General features: G+C 40.7%; 1 protein-coding gene across 5 annotated transcripts in view; it reads right to left on the bottom strand.

Annotated features, from left to right (window-relative positions):
- neto1l (neuropilin (NRP) and tolloid (TLL)-like 1, like) overlaps nt 1-26,191 on the bottom strand; it is an 83,966-nt gene that overhangs the window by 46,405 nt on the left and 11,370 nt on the right. For 2 of the 5 annotated variants that reach the window (XM_058644303.1, XM_058644302.1), the window contains exons 1-4: nt 17,399-18,323; nt 16,694-16,750; nt 16,466-16,600; nt 15,763-16,011 (exon numbers count right to left, since the gene is read on the bottom strand). In XM_058644303.1, the coding sequence (XP_058500286.1) occupies nt 15,763-16,011; nt 16,466-16,600; nt 16,694-16,750; nt 17,399-17,426 (469 nt within the window). In that variant the 5' untranslated portion in view covers nt 17,427-18,323. Of the gene's footprint in view, nt 1-15,762; nt 16,012-16,465; nt 16,601-16,693; nt 16,751-17,398; nt 18,375-26,191 lie in introns of those variants that run through there. The other 3 variants (XM_058644301.1, XM_058644304.1, XM_058644300.1) reach the window with 3 other exon arrangements.

Raw genomic sequence — 26,191 nt, 5'->3', positions numbered from 1 at the left:
ATGAAGAGATGTATGTCGGCGCGTCACTGCAGACAGACAGGTCTGTGAGCATGCAGACAGAGCTGCAGTGCTATAGGTGAAGATCAGCATAATCATAAAAGGATGAGTGATTTGTCAAGAAGTCTGTCGGAGGTCGGCACTCTACATGCACACCGACGCAACTCCCCATTCACCACTCGCCACTATCTAAATTGAAAAGAGTATTTATACCAACTTAGGGATCAGAAGTTAATGGAAGCAGTCATGCATCAATTGAGTTACATAAAAATGTCCATTGGAAGAGGGTGAGATAACTACATGCTTTTAAAAGATTTTTAATTTTCTCAAATTGGCTTTTTGTGCTCGATGGAGGGGATATGTGTGTGTCTGTGTGTGTGTGGGTGGCTGGGGGTGGAAGGCACATTAATGTGAGAGTTTTAATCAGACATCAGAAGGGGTATTAACAAGGAAATGTGCTAAAGGAGTAGGATCAAATAAAGATTTCTGCAATATAATGGAATGGGGCTCTGTTGTGTGCTGGCTAATCATGCTGGATGAGTTGCGGTGCGGAGTGTTCAAAGAGGAAAAAAAAGGAATGACAGCAGCAGGAAAGTCATTTAGAACTCACTGTACAGACCCTCTGCTATGATGAATGTAATGGAACCTTTGGCAAAAAAGAAGAGCTGATTGTTTCTCTTGCTCTGCCCTCGTGGAAACTCTTCATTTTCTCACACATAATCACTTATGTTGGTTTAGGGGAAAATTCTATCACGTCTGTTGCTTCACACGCCTCAAGCCTGGGCTAACTCTCGTCTCTACCACAAGAAATCAAATCCCAAATCACGATTGCACTGCAAACAACGTAGTAGAACTGAACAATTGGGTAAAACGTCAACGTTTTCTGAAAAAGAAGTCGAGCTTCAGTTCAATATTTACTGCATTATTGGTTTAAAATAATATGGAGTACTAACACAGGAGATACCATCAAAACATTACCAACTATATTGTTACGCAAAGAAGAAAATGTAGTATTTATCAATTAGTGTTAAATGAAATTAAATCAAACTGTGATTCTAATTTGAAAACTAAATTTCTTAATTAATTGTTTAGCCCGACTGTGAAGCGTGTTGAAAGTAAAACTACACTCTCTATAGTTTCTCTTCTTGGGGCAAATGATAGTTAACTAATGAAAACCTTCAGACTAATATCTGAAATCTTCATGTGCATTATATACAAAATAAATCCTTAGGTCACAAGGACAAGCAGCTTATTCTAATCCATAGTTTCACTCTATTGTTCAAGAGCTTATTTTGGTCATATTAATTATGATGGGAGCTAAACAGTGACAGAGTCTGCAATGGGAAATCAGAATGACCGAATCAACTGACAAAAACACAGAAGATTTACACATCAGTTTTGTTTCTTTCCACACCATGTCGGTGACAAAGCCCCTCTTACCTTGACTAAGTATTTCTTTAAATAAAATACTGAACTTTACTCAAACCTAAAGATAATTCACAACATTGACGATGTGCATAATTCTGTTGCTATCACGATGAAAGTGCAGTATGTCTATGGGTCAATATGTAGTCCTGATAATTGTTTGAAGACATGTATTTGTTTGGCATTTTTTTCACATATGACTAAGTCATTGAACACCTGGAGCAAGTAACAGCGGACTCTGGGCTTCTGCATGATGATTGGAGGAACTGTTCTGCCTCAGTCCTGAGTGGATTTTAATAGCTGGTCGATGATATAGCCCATTTTCGTTTCATACATATATATACATTGAATAAAAACATTATTATAGCATTTCAGTTTCACATAATTATCGTATTTCCTTGTCATAGTTGTTTGCTTGCTGAATGTATGTATAAATAACTGGGCCTGAAGTGAGCTTCCCCCTGTTTCAAAGACCAGCAACTGCCACTGCATTGCAGTCATAAGTATATTTTGGGTTTCACCTAAATAAAAATGTGTAAAGGGTGCATATAAGGCACAGGCGCATACCACCAGCACAGAGTGAGAGAAAACATTTCTTTGCAGATGTATCTCAAGCTACATGATTTGCATTTCAACAAACTAAACTGGAATGATGACAGGTCGGGATGCTAGTGAGGGATCCTTGTAATCACATGTGACTCTGAGTGGTTAGGAGGTGCCTAGTTTGAATCTATCTCACATTTCCTGTCACACACTCCACGCCTGTGGCTCCATTTCTCTCTCCACAATCACTTGTTCCAACCTGAAGTATGTGATGAGGAATCAGGGTCATCTAATATGGCTGGCTGTCCCTTTTTGTTCAAAATTCATTCAAAATATGATTTGGAATGTTTGAGCTGTAGTGACTTGTTCATAGATCCAGCAGTGGGGGGAATGTTTGCTGCCATATCATATGGCACAAGAGGGACTTGTACAAACTGAGTGACAGGGCAGCCGTAGCAGTCACAGCACATTGGAGATGCAAGTCCACATGAGGGAGACTCCTCTCTCTACTTTGATGGAGAGACATGGGGTACACCAAGTATCTGCAACTCTCAAAGATGACTCATAAATATCTGGGTGCCTGGGACATTGTCTGGGCGTGTATTCTCATCCGCAAGTAATATTGCAAATAAAAAGAGAGTCGCACTCAGTTCTGATTAGGTTGACAGACTTGTTTCTGGCAAAAAATATTAAATTGGGCCGTTTGCCTTGACTATTGGTTCTATGTTTCAACAAACTATCTAAGTGACAGCCCTATCACTTATAATGAACAGTGTAAACCATTTCATCTAAAGCGACACAACGCAGGATTTCAACCTTCAAATAACGTCTACAATATTATTTGGATGATACATCAACTCACAACAGGGAAAATGGCATCGCTGTGAGAATATTGTTGCTGGTTTCACTCGCTGGCATTTGCTTTTCCTCCGCTAGTGGAGGAATATTCGACCAAGGTCCTGGTACTGTTGGACTAGTAAGTGTAAATAGTTTGCATGTTATCTTTATCTAGTGCGTTTGAGCTTGCTGTATGTCATATGTAATATCGTTCTTTTGTTGTTGTTTTTTGGGGTTTCCATTTCTAATATCTTGAAAAATAAAATAGCTTTATCCTCCACATGAGGGTCACAAGAGAGCTGTTGCCAATCCCAGCTGACAAATGGCGAAAGGTGGGATACAAACTGGGCAGGTCAGCAGTCCATCACAGGGCCACATAGAGACAAACAACCATCCACTCTCCCACTCACACCTACGGTCAATTTAGAGCATCCAATGTGTCTAATCTCCATAGAACCTGGAAAAAACCCACATACACACATGGAGAACATGCAGAAAGACTGTGTGGCCCACAATGCAGTCATGTTTGTATAAAAGTACTACTACTGTACGTGGTCTGAAGACATGACAGTGAATCAAAAAATATAGAAAACAATAATTACTTGATTTACTATCCACTTAGTACAGACAAACTCAACTAAGCATCTCTTGCAGCGTCAAATGAGTGACACATGCCTAGATTCTCCCAAATCAGATAAACAGAGCAGGCAGGAAAACAACATTGCAATATAATACTAAACTGCTCGACTTTAAAAGCACCACAGCGATTTGACATGTAGTGTGTCAAGAGCACTGGACGCTAAGACCTCACTCCAGAGCTGGTGTCACTGTCAAATTAATATTTAAGCCACACCAAAGCCCACGTCTCCACACACTCAATTTAAGCATTTCCACTGATCTCTTCCTGCCACAATCTAAGATTCCACAAGATAAAAATCAATGAGTCAGACTTCCCTCTTGATCACAGTCAATCTCTCTGATCAACTACAAACACAGAAAGAGGATTCTTAAAGGGTTTTAAACCTAATCCCACACCCTCCATTTTCCGCCTCCCACTTTTCTTTATTTCTCTGTCTGACATATGTCTGTGGCTGTGATTAAGATTAACTCACGAACGTGAGATTAGACACTTCAATGATCACCGTTACAGTCGATAACTCGCGCACACATATATGTAGACAAAAAAGAAGAGTTTGAGAGAAACTGTGGAATATCAACAATATGGGAACGTACAGTTTGAAGAGTTTGGAATAAAGTGTTAACTGGACAGCTATCCAGAGGAGAGGTGGTGATTTCATGTCATCTCCGACTCAGAACTGTCCTGTTTAAACTTATAACTTGATACAATTGTTGTATATCTGCTCCAAGGTCTCTTTCTTCTGCCTCTACCTCACCTTCCTCTGGTCCTTTCTCTCCCCCACCGCTATACAAGTAAAATTGAATTGAATTGAATTGAATACCATATGTATATTCCACATGAAGATGAATTTCATAAATTACCTGCTTTATGCCTTTTTCCACTTTTGACATACAAAGCAGGAACAGACATTAACCCACAAAGATTACAAAATGAAAAGGATTTTTTGATCTGAGGGTTCAGATGCAGCTGCTCAGCAGAGTTCCAGTGTGTTTGCCTGTGTTTGTGCAAAGGGATTAGGAGAAGCCTACAGATGTGAGTGTTTCTCTCAAATCCAGCTTGACTGAAGATTTGGATGAGAAACTTCCTCTTTGCACATTTAGCTGAATTGTTTCTTAAACTAACTGTTAGTTCTGTTGTTTTGGCAAACAGACTCGGCATGGGTGACCATTGCAGGATGTTTTATTTACTGAATTCCCATTTTTACAGAGAACACATTCTGGCTCATTTGTCAGCAAAGACCTCCTCTGTCTTTTTGCAGATCGCACACATGACTATGTCAGGATCATAGAATAAAAATGACATAAACGCGCTGAACGATAAACAACAACAATTTTAGTCCACAGGAGCAGAGCAATCGTAGCACATGCATGAAAGGAGACTGACTTTATCTCCTGTCATGCATGCAAAGTCAGCAAGTCTCAATTTCAGTCAACTGTCACAGACAAACTGTTATCTACTAATGCAGCTTCTTCATGCACGGCAATTTAAACATGGAGAGCAAACTGCTAAGGCACTTCAAGCTGTTTATGTGGAAGTGCAGAAATCACTCAGTGTGCCTGTGCATTTCAAAGAGTCGTTTGTATGCATGTTAGGCACAGAAGCTTATTAGAAGCCACAAGGTAAAAGCCAATTTTATTTTTTTGTGTCCTTTTACAGACGGCTGCAACAAGAAACGACAGTGTCAGCTCAGTGAATATTCAGACAGAAGCGGAGCATTCGGGGGACATGGAGCCACCTCAGTCTTTTCAAAGTCTTCCTCACAGCGTGGCCATTACCAATTCACAGCAATCCAAATATTTTTCTCATTCATTTCCTCGTTTTCTGTTACATTTTATTGCTCATATATGCAGTAATGTAGCTGTAGTGTTCTTCTCGCTCTTTCTCTGCCTCACTTTACCCTTGCTGAACATTTTCCTACATAGGGGAATAATGAGAGCCAGCACCAGTGGGTGGCCATGTGCGCTGCATTGTATAGGAGCGCTGTGATTAATCGAGCTTGCCAAATGGAAAATGAAATGCCAGCAAGGCCATGCTGTCCACCAGGCTTAGTGTGTGTTTGAGGGAGAAACAGAGATGAACACACATGACCGGCTTTACAACTTTCCCATGTCCTTGGTCTTAGTGGAATTGTGCCACAAAGATATCAGTTGTCGAGTGAAAGAAGACAGTCTTAATTGACTTGCTGGTGGAGGAAATAAAAACATTTCATTGCAGTTTAATAATCACAAATGGATGAGAGGTTTCAGCTTGGACAAAGATGAAAGACGATGAAATGTGCGATAAAAGATGATGGAACCTAACAGTCCCCAAAGAGCGTGCTTATGTTTGTTAAGTTTTCATCCTTAGTGTTTTTTTTAGTCTTTGAGACTCAAGGTTTCAGAGCCAAGGCAAATAAATGCCTGACACCCTCAGAGAAATTGCTCAACATATACTGAAACCACTGCTCAGAACATTCTGCAATCTGTTTCACGCCTCCAGCACACCAAATGTCACACACACACACACACACACACACACACACACACACACTGTAAGGACGTCAAATGGTAAACATTCAAATTTGACTTCCTGAGTATTTAAGCAGCTCACATACTCGATGATCTGAGGCAGGAGAGAACCAAGCTGGATTTTGGGGGGAGAATTTGGTCTCAGTCTGATTGGAACATTTTGCTAATATGGTTGGGAATAAGCTTCAAAATCAGGCAACTCCTCCAAATGCAGCACAGACTTTGCTCTGCTTTGTATACAAATATTCTTCCATTACTATAGTATTACATTTGTTTTTACACTAGGGGACCGTAGAATAAATAAAATATGATGGACTGAGAGAAGCTGGAGAATTACAGTCTGCTGCAAACCATAAACCACTTGTCGTGGCTATTCTATGAGCCTATCAAATGGTAATGATATGCATTAACTCTCCAACACAGTCCCACCAGAATAGGACAAGCATTATATGACCCAAGCAGCACTTTAATTTCATGAAATGTACCCTCATCTCATTTTACTGTCATTTCATATAACAGAGTATTATAGATTGTTGTGGGGGGGGTCTGTGGAAATGTTGTAAGGATTATCCAAACTCAACTTTTCATAACCCCATCATCATCTTGTAGCAGTTGTTGAACATTGACATCATTCTCCCTGGGGCAACACAAAAACTAGCCATTACTTATTAGACGACGCTGATGCCAAATGCGATTGTGATCTCTCTGGACTCAGACATTTGCTCTTAGATGATAAGATAAAAGTCCAATCTGATACTGCAGAGGACGTTCGGAAAAAGGTAGGGAGTAATGGGCACTGGGTAGATATTAAAAAAACCAAAACATTCATCATTTGTACTCCTTTTATTTTTACCAGTTATTCAACTTTTCATCATTGTGTGTTAATACACAACAACTCCAAAATGTAGTATACTTCACTGATGAGAAAATGGAAACAAAAACAAAACTTGTCAAGCATGTAAAGCAATGTGCTCTGCAATGTTCTTTGAAATCAGAGGTACAAACCAGGAGCTTCGAGCAAACATTACTCAGTCACGTATCAAAAAAAAAAAAAAAGAGCACCTTTTCCATCAGCCCTCAGGAGAATAATTCTTTAAGACATTTTCAATGGGTTGAGGCCTTAATGTGTGCAGAGATAAAGCACACAGCTCAATCACATTCCTGCCTAATACAGCATAATGGAGAGACTCAGGCACCCAGCATGACAGCCATGGATCCACCACAATGATAAGCTAATGAAACAAAGAGCCTTCGGCAAGCTGCTGTGCCTGCAGAGGAAGGCAGCCCAATGAATAAATGCATGGACAACAATCCAGCTAATTTCCAATGCAGTTCAGGGAGCAAAGACCATATGCATCATGGGTACAACGTAGCAAACACTACACAATGAGTTGCTCTGTAGTGGATGCAGCACAGAAAGGAAACAGGGATTTGAAAAGGAAAGCAGCCAAGACATGTACATGTTGTATGCACACACCAGTCTAAACAATGGATATACACTATACAAAGATGTATAATCCCTAAACCTGGCTACAAATAACTCCCACACGGGTTTACACTACTGCAGACTTAAAGCAAAACCGAGCAGTATTCTGACCTGCACAGCATCTGCAGCTGAACAGCAGGCCTGGCTAACAAACTGCCACAGAGGATGGAAGCAGGAGGCAGGCTGAGCCACTGATTGATCTGCAGGGTAATTGGCTAGGAGTGACAGAGACAACCAAAGGACGTAAATATGAGCCACCCTGCAGAATAGGGAGTTAAGTTGCGCTGGCCGATAAACGTTTTTTGTTTGTTTGTTTGTTTTAACCTGTCCAGCAGCTTAGGCATGCAGCGTAATTGACTGGATAAGCTCGACAAGTAAGAAGAAAAAAGAAAAAAACTAATTACAACGACAACAGCAATAACTCTTAGCAACCACATGAAAAAGAGGTAACCGAGGCGACAGCGGTTATATCAGTTTGAAGTAATGAAGTCTGAAGTGCAGCACAATGTGTATGTGTGTGCTCTCTGGCATCTGTGCGTGTGTGTGTGTATATAGGGGTTGTCACTAGATGTAGTTAGGAATTAGAGTAGGGAACTGCGTCAATGTGTAATTGGCCCCCGGCAGTAGGCCTATCAGGACCCAGAGGCACAGAGCACAGGGCAGCAGAGACGGAGGCAACCAGTCCCAGAGACAGACATGCTCCTGGCCCACGGGCAACCAGGTAGAGGGATGCAAGCCCCCCATCCAGGATCAGTTTCTGGAGGATAGGGAATGATAGGACCAGGGAATCAGCCGGCCAAGTACCACAGTTCCCCACATTGCCACACCCAAGTGCTCAAGCTCCCTGGAGTAAATATTGATATCCAGGTAGGAAAGATGATAAGAATGAAAAATAAATTGGATCATCATACTTTTTTAGTAAAGTTGAGAGAAATTGGCAGCGTATTGGACCGAAAACAAATGCTGCGACATTGTTTTTTTCATTTTCAAATGAAAAATAAATTTCGGTAAATTTCGTAGGACAAACTTGTACACTTTACAAAGACAAATGCAAGACTTACTGTATGTATGCGAAAACATACTGCTGATATTAAAACAAAAAGTGTGCATGTTGCACGAAATATCATTGATATTGCTGATAAAAAATGTGATTAGTGATATTAGTAAGCACTGAAATTTATATTCATAATGGTAAAAAAATGATATGGTAGCCCTCCATATTATTCTCTACCCTTTTAGGCAGCTCTCAGTCTCAGAAAGGTGACCCCTGGTTTAATCTTTAACGCATAAACATGATTTGATTGGCTCGCACTTATGCTGAAATAATTGCATAACATGATTTCGATTAACTCACGCTGCTGAGTGGAATGCTCAATATTTCTCAACCCCCTGGCGCGAGCAGTGCAAGCAAAGCAAAGAAACAGAATCCACAATGCAGTTCCGCAATTCCACTGCCGCATTCAGTTGACGCCTCCACTGTGTACGTGTGAGTGTGTCGTAAGTGCCATAAAGTTAGACCTTGACAGAGTGTGATTGGAGAGATGTGCAAGGTCATGTCGTCCTCAGGTCTTTCTCTAATCATTGTCACCATATTCCTGGCACTCTTTGTGTGTGTGCAATATTATAAATATTACAAAAGGAGACATTGCACATCTATTTTCAGAGACAGGTGCCACGCTAACATCAGACTGAACGATCCCACATCCTGTCCAATTTATTGCCGCAACATAACAGGCAGATCCTTGTGCAGTTAGTACTGAAACGCTGAAATAATCTTAGGCACAATGTCACCTCTGCCTTCATTTCTGCGGTCGATCTGGTGGGAAACACGTACGAACCATGCGCAATAGGCATGACGGCAGTAAAACAGGGTAGGAGAGAAGAAAGGAGGTAGTGTTCGCTGAACACAGAGAAGGAGGAAGGGAGATGAGTGAGCACAGCGAGAGTGTGACCGTCTTCCACAGCTGCAAGTGGTGTGCCTGCAATGCTAACTCACTTTATCTCTCTCATTCTGCTAAGACAGAGGCAGTGTGAAGGGAAGGGTGTCTTCTGAGCTCAAATGCAGCAGCTGCAATTTTTTCCTTCACCACATATGAGCAGAGGATTCTCTTTGAAATGAGATTGGTGTGGGCAACCAGATCCCAAACTCACAACCAGAAGATCTGGACTATCAACATGGAGTGACTCATCTGCAAATCAAAAGCAGACAATACATTCATTTATTTTCTTCTCTTTACGAGTCACTCAGCTGATAGCATTAGTTTGGGGGAAATTTCATTTGCTGTGAGGAAATATGGACAGACAAATTTTTCCAGAGGAAAAAAAAAAGACAGACCCATAACAATCAGAGACACAGCGGGTAGCACCGAACAATCAGTAGAAGAAGAAAACTCCCGGGGAATGTGACCAGCACAGAAGAGAACACTAATGACAAGAAGCATTAGAGCAAAACATTAGAAGGAGGATCTCTGTTTTTAGGTTTGTTTCAAGACCTATTTGGGGTGACTATCATATCCGAGCAGCTCGTTCAGGCAAACAAAGTCGTCCCCTGAGATCTTGGGAGAGCACAGGAGAATTCTCTCTCCAATTCCACTTATGAATTTCATCTTTCTTTGTGCTTCACAGGGAATCTGTGCCACCACCAGTGGTGGGCCATAGACAATTTAATTTTACTCCCACCGCCTTAGGTGTGATAGCAATGCGGGACAATGATCTGACAGTGTTTTATTGGATTTAGTTTGAGGAAATACAATCGAAAAACCAAGATCACATCTCATGAGCTTTGCTGTACCTCTGAGAATGAAAAACTGTGTCATGATTCTGGTTAGTAAATACCATGTTTTCCCTCATTTCAATAATCAATCACCCATACATTCTCTATCTCATGCCCGTCTAATGACATTACTCAATTGGAGATTATTATACTACACTGACAAACGTTCTAGATTATTATCTGTCTGACAAAATGGTGAGTAAATTTGGAGTTTAGTGGATGTGAGTGTACAGAATCACTCCAGCGTTTAAATGTCGAGTTGCCACCAGCAACAGACTTTGGAGGTGGATGTGAAACTGGGGAATTCAGTGAACTTTCTGTCCAGTCTTTCAGCAGCGGTGCTGCAATAGTCCGCTCCCTACAAGAGCCAAGAGTCAATCTCTTTGGTTCAATTTTCAATTTTCCAGTTTGAGCCCATCTAGGTTCAATCTCATGACCCTGCCTCCTCTATGATAGGCCCATATATCCTGTTCCAGCCTTAATCATAAATACTATCTGAGTCATTTTATTCCTAAATGATTCTCAGTCCAGTTGGACCTTGGTGGGGCTATAAGGCACTTATGACAATCAAACTTGATTTTAGATCCATTAGTAATGGTCTGATTGCCTAATATGGAAAACATATAGAGGAGCTGTGGTGTATGTGGCTGTATAGCATGCCACATACACCACAGTTTGTGTTTTACTGTTCCAGGTATTTTTTTCAACAATGTGAAACAGTGCTTTGTATTTAACACCAAGCAGCATTTACTTTTCGACATGCAAATTACATTTGTTAAAGGTCCTCTGGCAATAGTAATGGATTATTAAATTCAAAAGGAGGCAATAATGCAACATAACAGATGCAATTACAGTGAAGGAGGATTTTCAACTGCAATAAGATACCAAATAAATTAAAACTAAATATGTTAGAGGTGCAAACTGAAGGATGTATTTTTCCCCTGAAGTAAAAAATTAAGTATTTTAAGTTTAAATGTATTCATAGACCTGCAAAATAGATGTACATCACAGCAGTGTATATATAGCCAAGACTTGAAATGGGAAAGGAAATGCAGTTTTTTTTTTTTTTTTTTTTTCATATAGCAGCATCTGCCTCAGGACCAGGTCTTGGCTCTGCAAACAGCACGTTCAATGTTCAGAGCACAGGGAGCAAAGGAAGGAGAACTAGCAGTTTTATTTGCTCTAGCTTTGGCTCAAGGTGCTGAAACACCACTTAATCTACCAGTCCACAGGGTTTTAAGGTGACGGCGCCCTAGGACAACCTTACTCAGATCTTCCAAACACACTTTCACATACGAAACACAGCTCCACGGGGCAGTATGCTTTTCCCTGCTGAGCATATTGTGTACAAGTGGAACAATATGTGCCATTTTTTATACTGTGTCATTACTGCGGTACGAAACCTGTCAAGAGGGTAACTGTTGGGCTTTGTCATTGACCTCCAGAGATAAGTGGAACTAAAACCAGGCAAATGCATGTGCTGTAAGAAAAGACTTTTTTACTGCAGTGGCTTTCAAAACTGCACCACAACAGACCGGTGATAAGTTCAATGTCAAAGTTAGACAGAGAGGATGAAACAACACAAGAGGAAATATCTAAGGAATCCTCTGGCCAGTTCACTCATCGTCATTCCTCACTTACTCAAGGCTTAGTCTTTTTCTAAAACACTGATTGTCTTGGCTGATTTACAGCATCTCCTCTGTCGCGCGCTCTCCTGTCTTAATAAAGAATGACTAAACTCTGAACCTCTAATACACGGACACTCCTCAGCAGAAAAACTGAGTGACTACTCACAGTGACTACTGTGATTCACTTACTCCACAAGCAGCTTAATCTTTTGAGTCACGTCGACAGCACCTTACATTTTAGGGAATCCGTTCAAACAGCAACTTTGTCATAATTTCTCCAGATGTTGAGAGTAAGAAGAGCAGGCGCTGGCTTAGCACAAGGACTGAAAACAGATGGAACACCCTTCTTGTAAGCTTACTATTTAAAACGCTAGATGTTGTTGGTTTAATACATTAAGTATCAAAATGACATGTGTGGGTGGTTTGCCAAACTATTTATTTCATCTTCTTTATCTGCTTAGCTAATCTTCTTACCACGGAGAGAAAGCTGGACTTGGTTTTCCCCCCATTTCCTGTCTTACGTGCTAAGCTACACTAATCGGCTGTAGGCTGTAGATTCACATAAATTCAGTAGAATGGTATTGAACTTTGAATAAGTCTATTTCCGGGATAGCTGAATTGAAAGGCTACTGTACCCGTGTATATAATGGGCTGTGTTAGGTGTTAGGACCACATGTGTGTGTTGGGCCGGAGTATTTCCTGACAGTCAGAAAAGTGGAGTCACACGCCAAGGTTGCCAGATGGACTCCACTTACCAGTTAAGCTTCAAATCATTCTATAGGTATTTTATGGTCACATTGCTGTGTGAGAGTGTGTCTTTGTAGCTTAATAGAAAATTGTTAAGATGATTTTAAGTGCATCACAATTCTGTCAAACACACAGACACACACACACATCCGAAACATACTTTTCATAACCTTGAAAAAACTTGCTGTGATGGATTTTGCAGTGGTGGGAGAAAAAAAAAAGAAAAAGTGCTGTTGTTGTTCTGTCCATGACGTACAAAGAGACCAAGCACAAGGCATCTGGGTGTAATTTGTTTGACAAATAAAATGCGCATCACATCGCCGTGGCAGCCAAATTCATTTAGTCACTGTTCTGAGTGAATCTCTGGTGTCTGTTACACCAGCAGTTTCCTACTTCCTCCGCACAGATAAACTGAATACAAAGCATCTGTAGACTTTAAGTGCTTCCCTGAAGTACCTCAGCATATAATATGACACTGGATACTGTGAGATTCCAGTTGCTGCTTCTTCATTCACTTGCGCGAGCTGCATTAGTCATCAAGAGGACAAGGCTCTGAAAGAACACTGGCAGAATGTAAAGAAGTGGCAGAAGAGTTTTTTTTTTTTTATCTCTAGGCTCCTGAACCTAATGGAGGAAAGGAGGTGTGAGCAGCTGATTCAAGTCACCAATGTTGCCTATTTTTGTCACTCCCATTCATCAGAGGGAGGCTGTGTGAATTAACATGTTTGGCAGAGCTGATGCAGATGAGAGACGAGTGAATCCAGGACTTTTATCTTCTTTAATTATGTAAATCATATGCCAAAGATATTTCTTATCAAGTCAAGAGGCAGAGGTTTTTTTTTCCCCTTCTCCATGAGCAAAATTTCAATGAAACTCCCAAGAGAAGCAGGGAAAAGAAATAAAGAAGCACATTGTAAATTATAGACACATTGATCTGGATTTTCTGTCTCTGACTCTAAGGAATACAAACAACAAATTATTCTTTCCTCTATGATTTCAAGTTTTTTTTTTTTTTTTAGATATTGGTGTTTCTACATTACTTAATCGACAAATAAAGACAGTTTCCCGTCACTACATCAGAAACATAGTTGCAAGCTCAACTGGAATCAACCGCTTAAAATCTGCTCAGACTGTAACGATAAGAAAATGTTCAAATTTGATTATATTTGCATATTAGTATCAACCAACCCTGGGTTTGCTTTCTTCAGTGGCAGAAAATGAAAAAGGCGACAATCAGTCAAAGCTCAGTTTTGAGACTGGCACAGATTTGCGGCAAGATGAGGAGATTGAGGGATAACAAAGAAAGATAATGATGATGGAGATGTCTGAGTATCCACTGCTCACTGTGTCATGAATAACATAATGTCCCTGAGATTACACAAAGAAAAACTCACTGTATCAATGCACAGTGACACAAACTTGATGTGATTATAAAAATCATCCTACTCTGCAATTGGATTCACCAACATATTTTTATTTTTATCATTATCATCTCACTAAATGTCATTATGTGCACCTAGGTAAATCAAATAGCGAGCTCACTTACTGGATCTTCTTATTTCTAAAATCGCTGCAAGGCCACATGACCTATGGTACATTTCATTGACAGTCATCTGTTATGGAAAGACATGATGTTTCCCATCATATGTAGACATAAACAGGGGAGGTGCATAGGTAATCTATATACTTAGTAGTTAGTTTTTAGTGTCTATGGCAGAATATTTGCCACATAATTGCAAAAAACTGTCAAATGTTTTGATCCTCTCTCTCTCTGTCTGAAGTCTCATTTAAAGAGCTAGTAGGCGGATTGTGTTATCTGACAGAGCCCAGTAAGCTGTTTTCTTTGTTCTACTCTTTAAAATATACTAACTGGCTTCTGGCAGCAGCTTTACATTTGTTGTAGGCTACAGACAGAATGGGATATCAATATAACTCTTGGCAAAAGACCCCATGAGGTAAATGTAAGTGCTCCCATTAAAGGAACAGTTCATTTCTGGGAGCGTAGTGAACATGTGCTTAATGCCATCTTGTGTCTGGTAAAAAAAGAAAACTCCTCAACAAGCCTTGCAAATAACACACTGCAAAATGAAAATCAAAAGTGCATTTCTCCAGAGTAAAACTTGTATTACAGCTGATAAAGGAGTTGATGTGCAAAATAAGAGCCTCACACCTCAGCAAACCTTACAGGTTAGGGCTCCTTGACATCCAAATCCTAGTGACAATGTGGTATTATTGGGATTACAATGGGCCACATGTGAGCTGATTTCATAAATGTCCTGGAGCATTTCTGCTGTTTAACAGACTATGACATCAATTCCTTCAATTTAGTCCTCAGTTGATTTTATTGCCATTTCTTTTCCTCCATATTTTCAATGGAGTGGCTCCACCGTCCTGACGCTCATCGTGATAACAACCAAAGCAAAGCTAAAGGAGATAAATCTACCATCCATGCCGACCTCAATACCTTTGTTTTCAAAAACCTGTAGCTAGTAGCAATGTTGTTGTTATTTCCAGGTGAAATGCACTGAATAAGTGTGACACACTCTTCTATAAATCTCCTGAAGGTGCAGTGGATGTAGATACAAATTGGTATACCATTCATACTTCCAGGCACAGTGCCTTTCAACCTTCAAAAACACTAAAAAAAAAAGTTGACAGTGTTATTAGACCCAGTCAAGTGTGGGTGAATGAATATTAAATCATGGTTATGCCCTGATTCCTTGTCATTAATCCTCACAGTTCCTCTGTAATGGAACCTCAACCAAAGGGCAAGTTAGGGAAGCCAAGGTTTTACACACAACTGTAATTGCCATGATTGTGTTCGACAATTCAGATTACTTTGCCACACTCTCTGGGTTTCTTCCAACCCTGTAAGTTAAAGGCAGGTGCTGCTGAACTGAATTAAAATCGGACACTGTTCCGCATCACTATGGATACAAAGAGAATGGAAATAGCAGCCTGGCCAGTCACAACAGTGCCTCAGCCAGTGACAGTATATTTCCAATGGAAATACTGAGTGTTCGCCGACAGAGAATCAATAAAACTGCAAGAGACTCCCTGAAGGCCAACTTCCCTGGATGATGTTTGTTATTCATTTGAAGCTGCTGCTGAAGCTGTAAAACCGTGATATGCTTACAAAGGAATAAAACAAAAAAATGTTTAAAAAAGAAAAAATGTACCTGCAGTGAAGTTGTAACTTGCTGAAAATCCAACTGCTTCCAGTTCACCATCTGCAACAAATTTTATCCACAGATATCTGCCACTACTCCTGATATCAGGCGGGCTGTGCTGACCGCAGTATCGTCCGAGCATTGGGGAGAAGGCAAATGGTCCATCCCGAACCTCGATGTTGTCAAATTTACATTCCCAAGAGGACTCGATTGAGTAATTCTCCTCAAAGTGTAGATCGATACACTGCCTTGGGGGGGCTGGAAGACACAAAGAAAACAATTACCACCGAGCACAAAGCAGGGAGTAAAATATTAGCCATGCTTTCACTGATGAATGTTCAACCTGTTTCAATTTGAGTACACCCACATGCACTCAATACACACCACCAATCCTGGCTGATAGTCAATTAATCTTTGAAATGCCAGAGCTGTGATCATCTTAAGCGTCCATGTTCGCTTCGGGTAATATTTTACCCTGATTATCTGTGGTGATTAATCAAGTCGATTATTGTCTCCTGGTGTAAAACAAAGAGAAAATAACAGCCTGGAGTGGCCACTTGATGTTTAATAAACCAATACATCTCATCATTCTCTGAGCAGTTACTGTGACCCCCCCCCCCCCACACACACTCCCAAGGACAACCCCTAGAATGCTTCAGCTGAGGATAAATCGCTTTTTTTTACTGCTTCCGTGTTTAAGTAGAATATTTACCTTCAAGGATGTAAACACACTCTGTGTCTGGTGGGTATTTGCTTGGGTAGTTGGGAGACGTGAAGAGGCCTCCTTCTGGTTCTTTCACCCAGGTTCCACACTGACCTACAGGCTTCACTCCAGAGTTGTTTTTTACTAAATAACACAAAATGAAAAATAACACAATCAGAGATGAACGCATGCAGGATCAGGGATATAAAGACTTGTGGTTATGGTGATGAAGATTACCTGCTGTATCCTTCTTTGTTGCCCCAGACAACCCAAGTATGAGAAGACTTGCAACAACTGTAAGAACAGAGGGTAAAAAAATAAAATGCATTTTGTGGATTGATGGGTTTGCTTTTTCTTGGCGTGCAGCTTGATTTTAAGCTGATAAAAGGGTTGAGTCAGCGAGTGACACATTTTAGGTTTCTGGTTTTCGATTACCTTACATCAGCATTGTGCTATAAAGCCAAACCTGCTCTGTTTGCAACCTTCAAGAGCCCACTTGAGATATCAACACATCAAGCAAGAAAGAAAGAAAGAAAGAAAGAAAGAATCCAGTATTGTAACTTTATGCCAGCATGCACAATATGTGGTTTAACCAAACCCAATAAAAAAAATAATGGAGCTTTTAACAAAAAACTAAAACAAAATCTTCAAAATAATTCACAACATCTGTTGTACATCTGTATTAAACCACTATTTCTCTGAGGATGTTGCAAAAAAGAATGAATTTTAACATCACACAAGTACATGCAGAGTGACCTTTCACATCGTGTTTACAACAGCACATAATTCCAAAATAAATCAGTTTCTTCTTTGAGTTTAATCTTATGCTCAGATATTTTCAGTCTTTTAACGCTGATTAACGGATTACCATACTTCTTATCCAATAGCGTTTGAGCTTGCAATAAGCAAGTGTGCTTCAGCTGAGGAATACAGATGTCTTACCGTGATGGAAGCTGTGCCCATGAACCATGTCTGTTCCTTTCACAAACGGCTTCAGACTCAACTAATTCCATTTAGATTTAGGAATACTGGAAAAGAAAAAAAAAAGATTGAGATGAGTTTCTTGGAATTCACACCAGGAAACCGCTCATACCATAAAACCTGTCGGTGGAAAAATACTCCTTAATCAAATCTTCAGTGACAGGAGGAAGAAAACAATCCGTGCAGATGTGCCACAACAACTAATCACCAGTTTCATATAAAACCAAAAAGAGTTCTAAACACTCGCCCGATTTCCATCCAAACGCTTCCAATACCCTTTGGTGCTTCTGATGCACTGAAAGGATTAATAGTCCCGTCATCAGCCCTTCTCTAATCGCTCCACCTTTGCGATCTTCTTTTGGAAAATATCATGGGCAGCCTTGTTTTGTCCTCTTTGGTCCCTATATCAGGAGAGTGGATCCTTTAGGAGCACGAAAAACCACGCAACACTCATCCCTGCAGCGTTTTCTGTCACACTTCTCGGTGCGTAAAAATCCCCTGGTACACCAGAAAGAAAAACATTAAGTGAACGTTCCTTCCATTTGTCGCCTTTTCCTGAATAATCTGTCAGTGTTGCTCTGCGCGCATCCCTCTGTCTGCGCTTCTGTCAACTGGAGAGAGAGTCCGCCGCAGCCAGCACGAGTTAATGTATGGTCTCCCTCCTGCTCCTCATCCTGCTCCTCCACCACCTCCCGTTCATTCGGCACTGACTACAGACGACCAATGCGCCACCATTCTCACGCACTTTTGACGCACGCATTTGGAAACTTCTCCAAGACGCGTCTTTCCTTCTTTCATCTACTTACGCACCCGCAGACGTGGAGGAAAAGTGGAGTCGGGAGAGGTGACGGGCACGTGGGCTCTCTCGCGTGTTTGAACAAAAGGCACGCGCTGCAGAATTCATTTCCACTCGCGGAAAGAAAACTGGAGAGGTAAGCAGAAACGGCAATGAGATAGGAAATGGAATAAACAAGTACAGGAGAAGCGGTTATTTGTCAACGGGAATGAACAAACGTGGGAAAACATGCGGAATTAAATCAGCTGGAGACTGACAGTGCTGTGCTGCATAAACAATACACATCTTATCACTGCATTTATTATCTTTATATCATGACTTACTGTACATCTGCTGTAGATTACACATATGAAGACTGGAAAAATAATAGCTGGGTCCCCATTTAAAAGGTTTGGAAACGCAACTAAAGACCACACAAGTCCCATATGGGTTAGGGTTAGCCCTAACCTAACCCTTTACCCTAAATACCCATACGGAGGTTGTTATGAATGGCACCTTCTGATTTTCTCTTTACTTCTCCATGTTTCCATTTCCCACAAGAACTGAAGACGTAAAGTGGAATTGGCGGATTGGGTTTTTTTTTTTGGGTTTTTTTTGCCTCTTGTCACTTTTTTTTTTCGTACAGAAGTGACAGAGAGCCACTAGTTTGAGGTGTGAGTGTCAGAATGTATCCACCGTGTGTGTCGCTACTCTCAACACCTGATGGCAAAACTGATCAAGAGGGTTTCCAGGGACAAGTCAGGAACTCATAGTCCCAAAAATAGTTTTGGCAACCAGCAGACAATATCCATCTTGAAATACTTGTAATGCAGAGGCAAACTTGGACTCTGTCCGCCTGTGTGTGTGTGTGTGTGTCAATGTCACACTGTTAAAATCCACTGCAAAGATTCTTGAATGAATCTAATAATACTAATAATAATCAGACAAGCATAATCATTTTCCATTTTCTCTCTTCTGTTTGTTCAGTGCACAAACCCTAAAGATAAAAACCTGTTTCTCAAATTCTCCAAAAGTATTTCAGAGTGCAGACGTTGAAGGTGCCATGCCAACTTTGGGAATACTTGGAGAATCGTAGAAGTTTATAATCTAATAGGCTCCTGCTAATCTGTTGTACAGCGATTTAATAGATTTTGGATTTAGACTCCCTCCATCTTAACACATGGACTGAACCTTGGCAGTCGCTTTCTTCTGACTGTACATTAATGTCCACGAAGCCTGAAACACACAGTGTAGCGCTGGATGCCGACGCTTAATCCGAAATAACACAAACAACAAAGACACGAATGAAAATAATTTCAAATATAATTATTTTGAAGGGAAAGCCTATTATAGATCTTACAGTCCGAGGAAATGTCAATAATATCTGAGACCGAAATACAATGCGGGGCCCAGAGTTTGTTATTGATTAACAGTGGTGCTGCGTCGCCTGACAACTTTATAAGCACAGCACCACACATTTCTGATGGGTAAACTCGGAGATAACGCAGCGCGGCTATATGGGAATTATTCAAATGAGCCTTATCTGGCTCACGGTATGCAACAGCAGCCCTGGTGAATTTAACAGCAGCCTCCAGTTTAGCTCTCTGGCATGTAGAAACCGTCTGTTTTACTGAATAGCACTGAGACAGTGGGGGAATCTGAAAGAAATAATTCATTCAACAGCAGCCTCGGAGTCTACCATTTGTAATTAAGGGAGTCTATCATTTGGCCGGAGATAACTATTGTGGTGTGGCGGCCTCACATTTGTAATTGTAATCAGTTTAGGGAAATGGGACATCCAGGTTTGCAACCATACATTTTTTTTTACACACACAGAGCGGAATCTATGTGTTCTCCAGCTCGTTTCCTCTGTTGAGTTTCACTAACGTTCACAAAGCAGCAAGTAATTAATGATTGCGCCGTGTTTGTTTGGCTCCAACTTGATGAGCAAATCGGACATTCACCTTCTACTTAGTGTCATTCCAATTTCACTGCAAACACTTTTTCTTGTCAGTCTAACAGGGGACGCTGCCAGAGCAGATAAACAATTAGACCAATGCTTCCAGTCCACTGGGGCTCAAATTAACCTTATTAGTGATGCATTGAGCATTTTTGTTGGCCTAAAAAAAAACAACCATTTATTTGTCATTCAAGACAACATGTAGTTCATTAAGCAGGACCCAGTTACAAGAATGGGTTTCTCCAACCACAGGCGCATTTTAAACTGTTCTACATGCTACATTAGTCTGGGTCTCTAGTGATGGGATGTCTTTATCTTGGCACTGCAACCATGGCCACTGAGAGTTTTTTTTTTATTATTGTTTGTTTGTTTGCAACACAGCATGGCTTTTTAAGCCCTGTGGTCCCCCAGTTATCGTATCAGGCCATTTCATCCATCCATCCATCTATCTTCTAACACTTTATCCTCCATGAGGGTGACAGGGGGGTGCTGTACCAATCTCAGCTGACATAGGGCGAAAGGTGGGGTAACACCCTGGACAGTTCACCAGTCCATCACAGGGCCACATATAGAGACAAACAACCGGAGAACCCGGAGAAAACCCACAGAGAACATGCACACTCCAGGCAGAAAGGCCCTTGTTCTGACCGTGTACTTGCTGCAAAAAAAAGGCCAGAGTGCTAACCACTACACCATCCGTGCAGCCACAGGCCACAGGCCGTCTCACATTATATTCAATAAATAAATAAATAAAAACAGTGAAAAATCAGACACATGGTAAAAGAGTTTTGTGTTTGACAAGAAAAGAAGTAGACACCGTAGTGTTATATATAGTGTACTATTTTCCAGTTGCTTAGAGTTATTGAATATAGTCATATCTTGTAATGTGCCCATTTTTCTGCTAATAAACAAAATGATTGGTCTTAGAAGTGTCGGCAAATACAAAAGAATGCTCCTCAAAACTCAAAACACACAATAATTAATTATATCTCCAAATAACAATAATGGGAATGACTCCTTGCCCCAGGTGAGGGAGTTCAAGTATCTCGGGGTCTTGTTCACGAGTGAGGGGACGAGGGAGCGGGAGATGGGCTGTAGAATCGGAGCGGCTGGTGCGGTACTGCATTCGCTTTACCGCACGGTTGTGACGAAAAGGGTGCTGAGCCGGAAGGCAAAGCTCTCGGTCTACCGGTCAATCTTCGTTCCTACCCTCACCTATGGTCATGAAGGTTGGGTCATGACCGAAAGAACGAGATCGCGGGTACAAGCGGCCGAAATGGGATTCTTCAGGAGAGTGGCTGGCTTTTCCCTTAGAGATAGGGTGAGAAGCTCGGTCATCGGAGTAGAACCGCTGCTCCTTCACGTTGAAAGGAGCCAGTTGAGGTGGTTCGGGCATCTGGTGAGGATGCCTCCTGGGCGCCTCCCAAGGGAGGTGTATCAGGCACGTCCAGCTGGGAGGAGGCCTCGGGGTAGACCTAGGACAAGGTTGAGCGATTACATCTCCACTCTGGCCTGGGAACGCCTCGGGATCCCTCAGTCGGAGCTGGTCAATGTGGCTCGGGAAAGGGAAGTTTGGGGTCTCTTGCTGAAACTGCTGCCCCCGCGACCCGGCCCCGGATAAGCGGAGGAGGATGATGATGATGATGATGATGATTCCAATAATAGAGGGAGTTTGGTCCAGTTTTGGTTTTAAAAATGCTTGAGAAAAAACTAGAGATCAAATGCTATGTTTTATTAATTGTATGGTTTTGAAGCCATGAAATATTTTTATTCTAGTTTACAAAAATGTCTGCGTTAAACAAATAAATACTGCCCTCCGTTGTCAATGTTCTCGTGAGCTAAACAGCAGACATTCTTTTGAGGAATCCAAAGCACTATTTTCACTTTGAGCTGCTCCACATTTGTCTCTCTTGTGTCTCCTCAAATGCTGCAACACAACTGTCAATCACTGTGACTTTATCCATCCAGCAATTAATCTCAACCCAGGAGAGGCAGCTGCACTGTCTATGAACCTACAGTATACGTCTGCTGTGCCAGGCACGTCTGCTATAGATATTTTATACTGTATGAGGGCTGTTTTTTTAGCACTTTAGATAAGCAGATGTTCTGTTTTCATGTTTTCCTTTTTACTCTGCAGGGCGTCACACCGCCTTCCTGTTCACATGATGAAGGAAGCGCTGACACGCTGCATCACAGGTGTCCTGGATTTCAGCGAACAAACAGTTCCCTCTCTGTTCTGTATGCTGTCCAAAGTCTGTGGGTTAAACTGACTGTGTAATCCATCATTTGACCTCATTAGTCACTTGGTGGGGGGGTAACGTGGACACTGTGGGGTGACTCTGTGGGCCATAACGCCCCACATGGGGGAGTCACAGTATAGTGTGCAGGAGTCGTAGGGCACTGCCAGCTTTGTTGTCTTTAGGTCTGTCAAATTATGCAAACAGTGGCAATTAATATACGAGTGCGACTTTCAGTCACATCACTCACAGCAGATATTTTTCAACATGAAACTGGTTTTATCAGTAACATTAATTATGGCTCCACTCCAGGTTTAAGAGAGCCAGGGTCATCGTGTAAGAGTAGGTCACACTAAATATTTGGCACTTTGACTTGAATAAACTGTGTTTTTCTGTGAAAAATGTGTTATTTAAAAAGTGCATACATGTCCATCTTTACCGGATGTGCTCCACTCCAGCGACTGAGAAATAATCATTTTGTATGGTCATTAAAGCATTGCTAAAACATCAGATCTAATGCTGTAAAACACATTTACAGATAGAATGTATAATTCTACTCACACAATATGCTATATGCAGGATATTTGTAACTCACCACGGCCACTGACATCATGTAATCATGTAGCTGTGAAGTGTAGGACTCTTTTCTTTGAATGAATCATATACAATGATTTAAAAAAAATCAGCTGGAGGCCGAAGGGTTGTACGTTTTGTAGCATTTCCTACGATAACTTCCATGTTTATCAGCCACAAATAAAAAGCCCGCTTTTGCCCACTTCAGTGTAAAATGGATGATTAATAGTCTAAAAAGTGGCACAATATGGTGGACTCTATAGAAAAAGACCCACTCCCACTTTAAATGGCTTATTCTAAAATAAATTAGCAAAAAACATAATATTATATTTAATTTGTGTTTACAGTCCCACCAAATTCTACACACTGGGCCTTTAACACACTCTCTTCTATGTAATATGTTATTTGACCTTGTGTTGTGATGGATTCCCTCAGCTCACTGGCAGGGAGAGAGATCATTTCCACTGAAATGTCAGATGGGCTCTGTGTTGTGGGCAGAGATGACCCATAAAAAGTATTTCCAATGTTTGAAGACCAAACCTGACAACAAAGGTCCTCTCACCCTCAAACAGCCTCGCTGTGCTCCCACATTGTCTTTCAACTCTGTGTTTGTGTTTCATTCATTTCAACTGCAGTCAATTCTGTTGCTTTTAAAGAAATGTCACACTGAATCACACGTCCACCTCTGATAAATTAGTTGTCATATTTTAAAAAGTCCTAATGTACTCAGTGAAATATTTCATGTTCGTTTTTCTGGGGCATAGAATGATATTTTATGTTTATATTGGAAGAAGAAATAATTTATGTGGTTTTTTTTTTTAGTCAAATGTTTTAACTCTTACAGTCGAAGCAGAGTTATATTATATCATTATTATGGATGTTAATGTTCAATGTGTCCTTCTATTGACATGCTAATTACATGTTTGCTTTAATGTTCATACATTATTCAATATAATACTGTATCAATCAAAGCAAAATGTTATTTTGTCACTAAAATATTTCATATCCAGCTATTTGTGACAGCTCAACTGGCTGCTTCTTTACATTTGTAGACAAATAACAAATAACTAGTCTTTGACTAATCATAAAAATACATTTCCCATCAAGGGGAACATGAATACGCGGGTGAAAAGTATCACTAGTGAAATATTAACATTAAATAAACAACATAAAGTCTGACAGTAAATAACAGTTACTGCTATCACAGCTATAGGAAATTAAAGCTCATAGATGTGCAGCCATTTGAGAATAAGACACATTTCTGATAAAATGGACTCAAAAAGTTGAATTTTACCCTACATTTTAATTGGATACATTGTGTGACGTGCGATACACAATTACCCCACGACTGACTGACATTGATCATCACAGAAGACGATGGGAAAACTCAATCGAGTCACAAGACACGGCTTCATTCCCATGGACTTGGCCGGTTGTGTGTTTGTGACGTTGAGATGGTTTGATACATTTCCCAGTAAACACTTCCACTGAGTGAAAGCTTGACTTTTTTAATCCAATTCTTTTCAACAAAAAAAAGAAGAAGGACATCCTACCAGATGGATTCATGAGTGAATCATAGGCCAGGAGCCCAAATGCTGCAATATGGTAGCTCAATAATTAATCTCAGTAGAGGTCTCGTGCCATATTGCCCTAATCTCATTCCATGTGCGCTTCTAGAAATGCTGGTAGGAATTGTTTTCTCGTTTGAGTGGGATGTTTTTCATGTCTGCAGAGGTGTTCACGATGAATAATGACTATAATTATATGAAAAAAGTATTAATATCAAAAGAGCAAATGAACAGCTTAATGTGATGATTGGTGATAACACATTGTTTGTCATGTCTTGTTTATGGTTTTGGTCTTTGCGATGAGTCTGATTCATACAACAGCTGACCTTTTACAGCCCAGGAACATGAAATGAAAAACCCATGAATAATTTCAAAGGTGGAAACTTTTTGACTGTCTACAGCTCTTTTTAACGGCCAGCATGGTACAGATCTTATTTTGTCTTGTTAACATCAGGGAAGGAGGATGTTATCGATATCGATATATATATATATATATATATTTTCTTTTTACTTTGCTCGTTCTTTGTTAACTTTGCTGCACTGTTGCCATTGGGCCTGTCGGTGTTATCTCATCACTGCAGCGCTTACACACATATTGGAGCAGCGGACAGCAGGAGGAGAGAAACGTACTGAAGGAAAGTAAATGATGTGTGTGGGGGAGGGGCAGAATGGAGAGGAGAGGAGAGACGATTAATGATGACCGAAGAGAAGATGGCCAAGGTGGTTAGTGAAATTAACAGTGGCTTAGCCAGCAGCAGACCATTGGGAGCACGAGGTGATTTACAGGCACGTACCAACTCCAAGGTGTGTGTGTGTGTGTGTGAGTGAGAGATTATTTGACCTCTTTTCTGGACCTTTTCTGGCATAAACACTGACCTTGGCAGGACCAGTAGTCCTCATGCAGACCAAAACCTCGTCCTAATGAGGTAGAGCGTAATTTGGGGGCATTAACTGGATATGTTTAAGGTGAGGAACAATGCTTTGTTTGGGCTGTGTAAATGAATGGTAGTCAGTGCAGAAGAATAGCTGTGTGTGTGTGTGTGTGTGTGTGTGTGTGTGTGTGTGAGAGAGCGGAAGCATGCGTTTGCACATTCATAAACACATGCTCGTGGATGCAAATACAAACATAGACACAGTCTGTCAAATGTCGCAGAGGAGTCGATTATTTGCTGAAGCTTGTTGGCTGTGCTTGTTCAGTTTTCCATTGGCACACAAATCATGTGCAGTTTACACTGAGCACTGTGTGTCATTTAGCCCTGCAGTATATGAAGTCGTTCATTTATTCTGGCACAGCATTTGAAATACAACCTTAAAACAGAGATTTTTTTCTTGACCATCTTTTTATTTTAAAAACTGTACATTTTTAACACCCAGGTTAATCCATTCATCATTGTATTTTTGGTGTTAAACACCCTAAAATAAATGTCAATCATTGTCCCACTAAAGCCCGAAATGTACAACTTTGACATGTGAGTAAATCTAAATCGTTTGTTTTTTCACTTGAGGATTTGATGAGCACGAACGTACAAACTGCACTCAACTGAGGTGTCATCACATCCAAAGCTTCAAATCAATTGAAGCAATCAACAGATTGCAATGGACAAAAGGTCAATAAGAACAGCAATCTCTTTTAGCTGCCCT

The sequence above is a fragment of the Solea solea genome, chromosome 1 (assembly GCF_958295425.1).
Source record: "Solea solea chromosome 1, fSolSol10.1, whole genome shotgun sequence".
NCBI lineage: Eukaryota > Metazoa > Chordata > Actinopteri > Pleuronectiformes > Soleidae > Solea > Solea solea.
The sequence above is the reverse complement of the archived record's forward strand: the minus strand, read 5'-3'. Positions and strand labels throughout refer to the sequence as shown.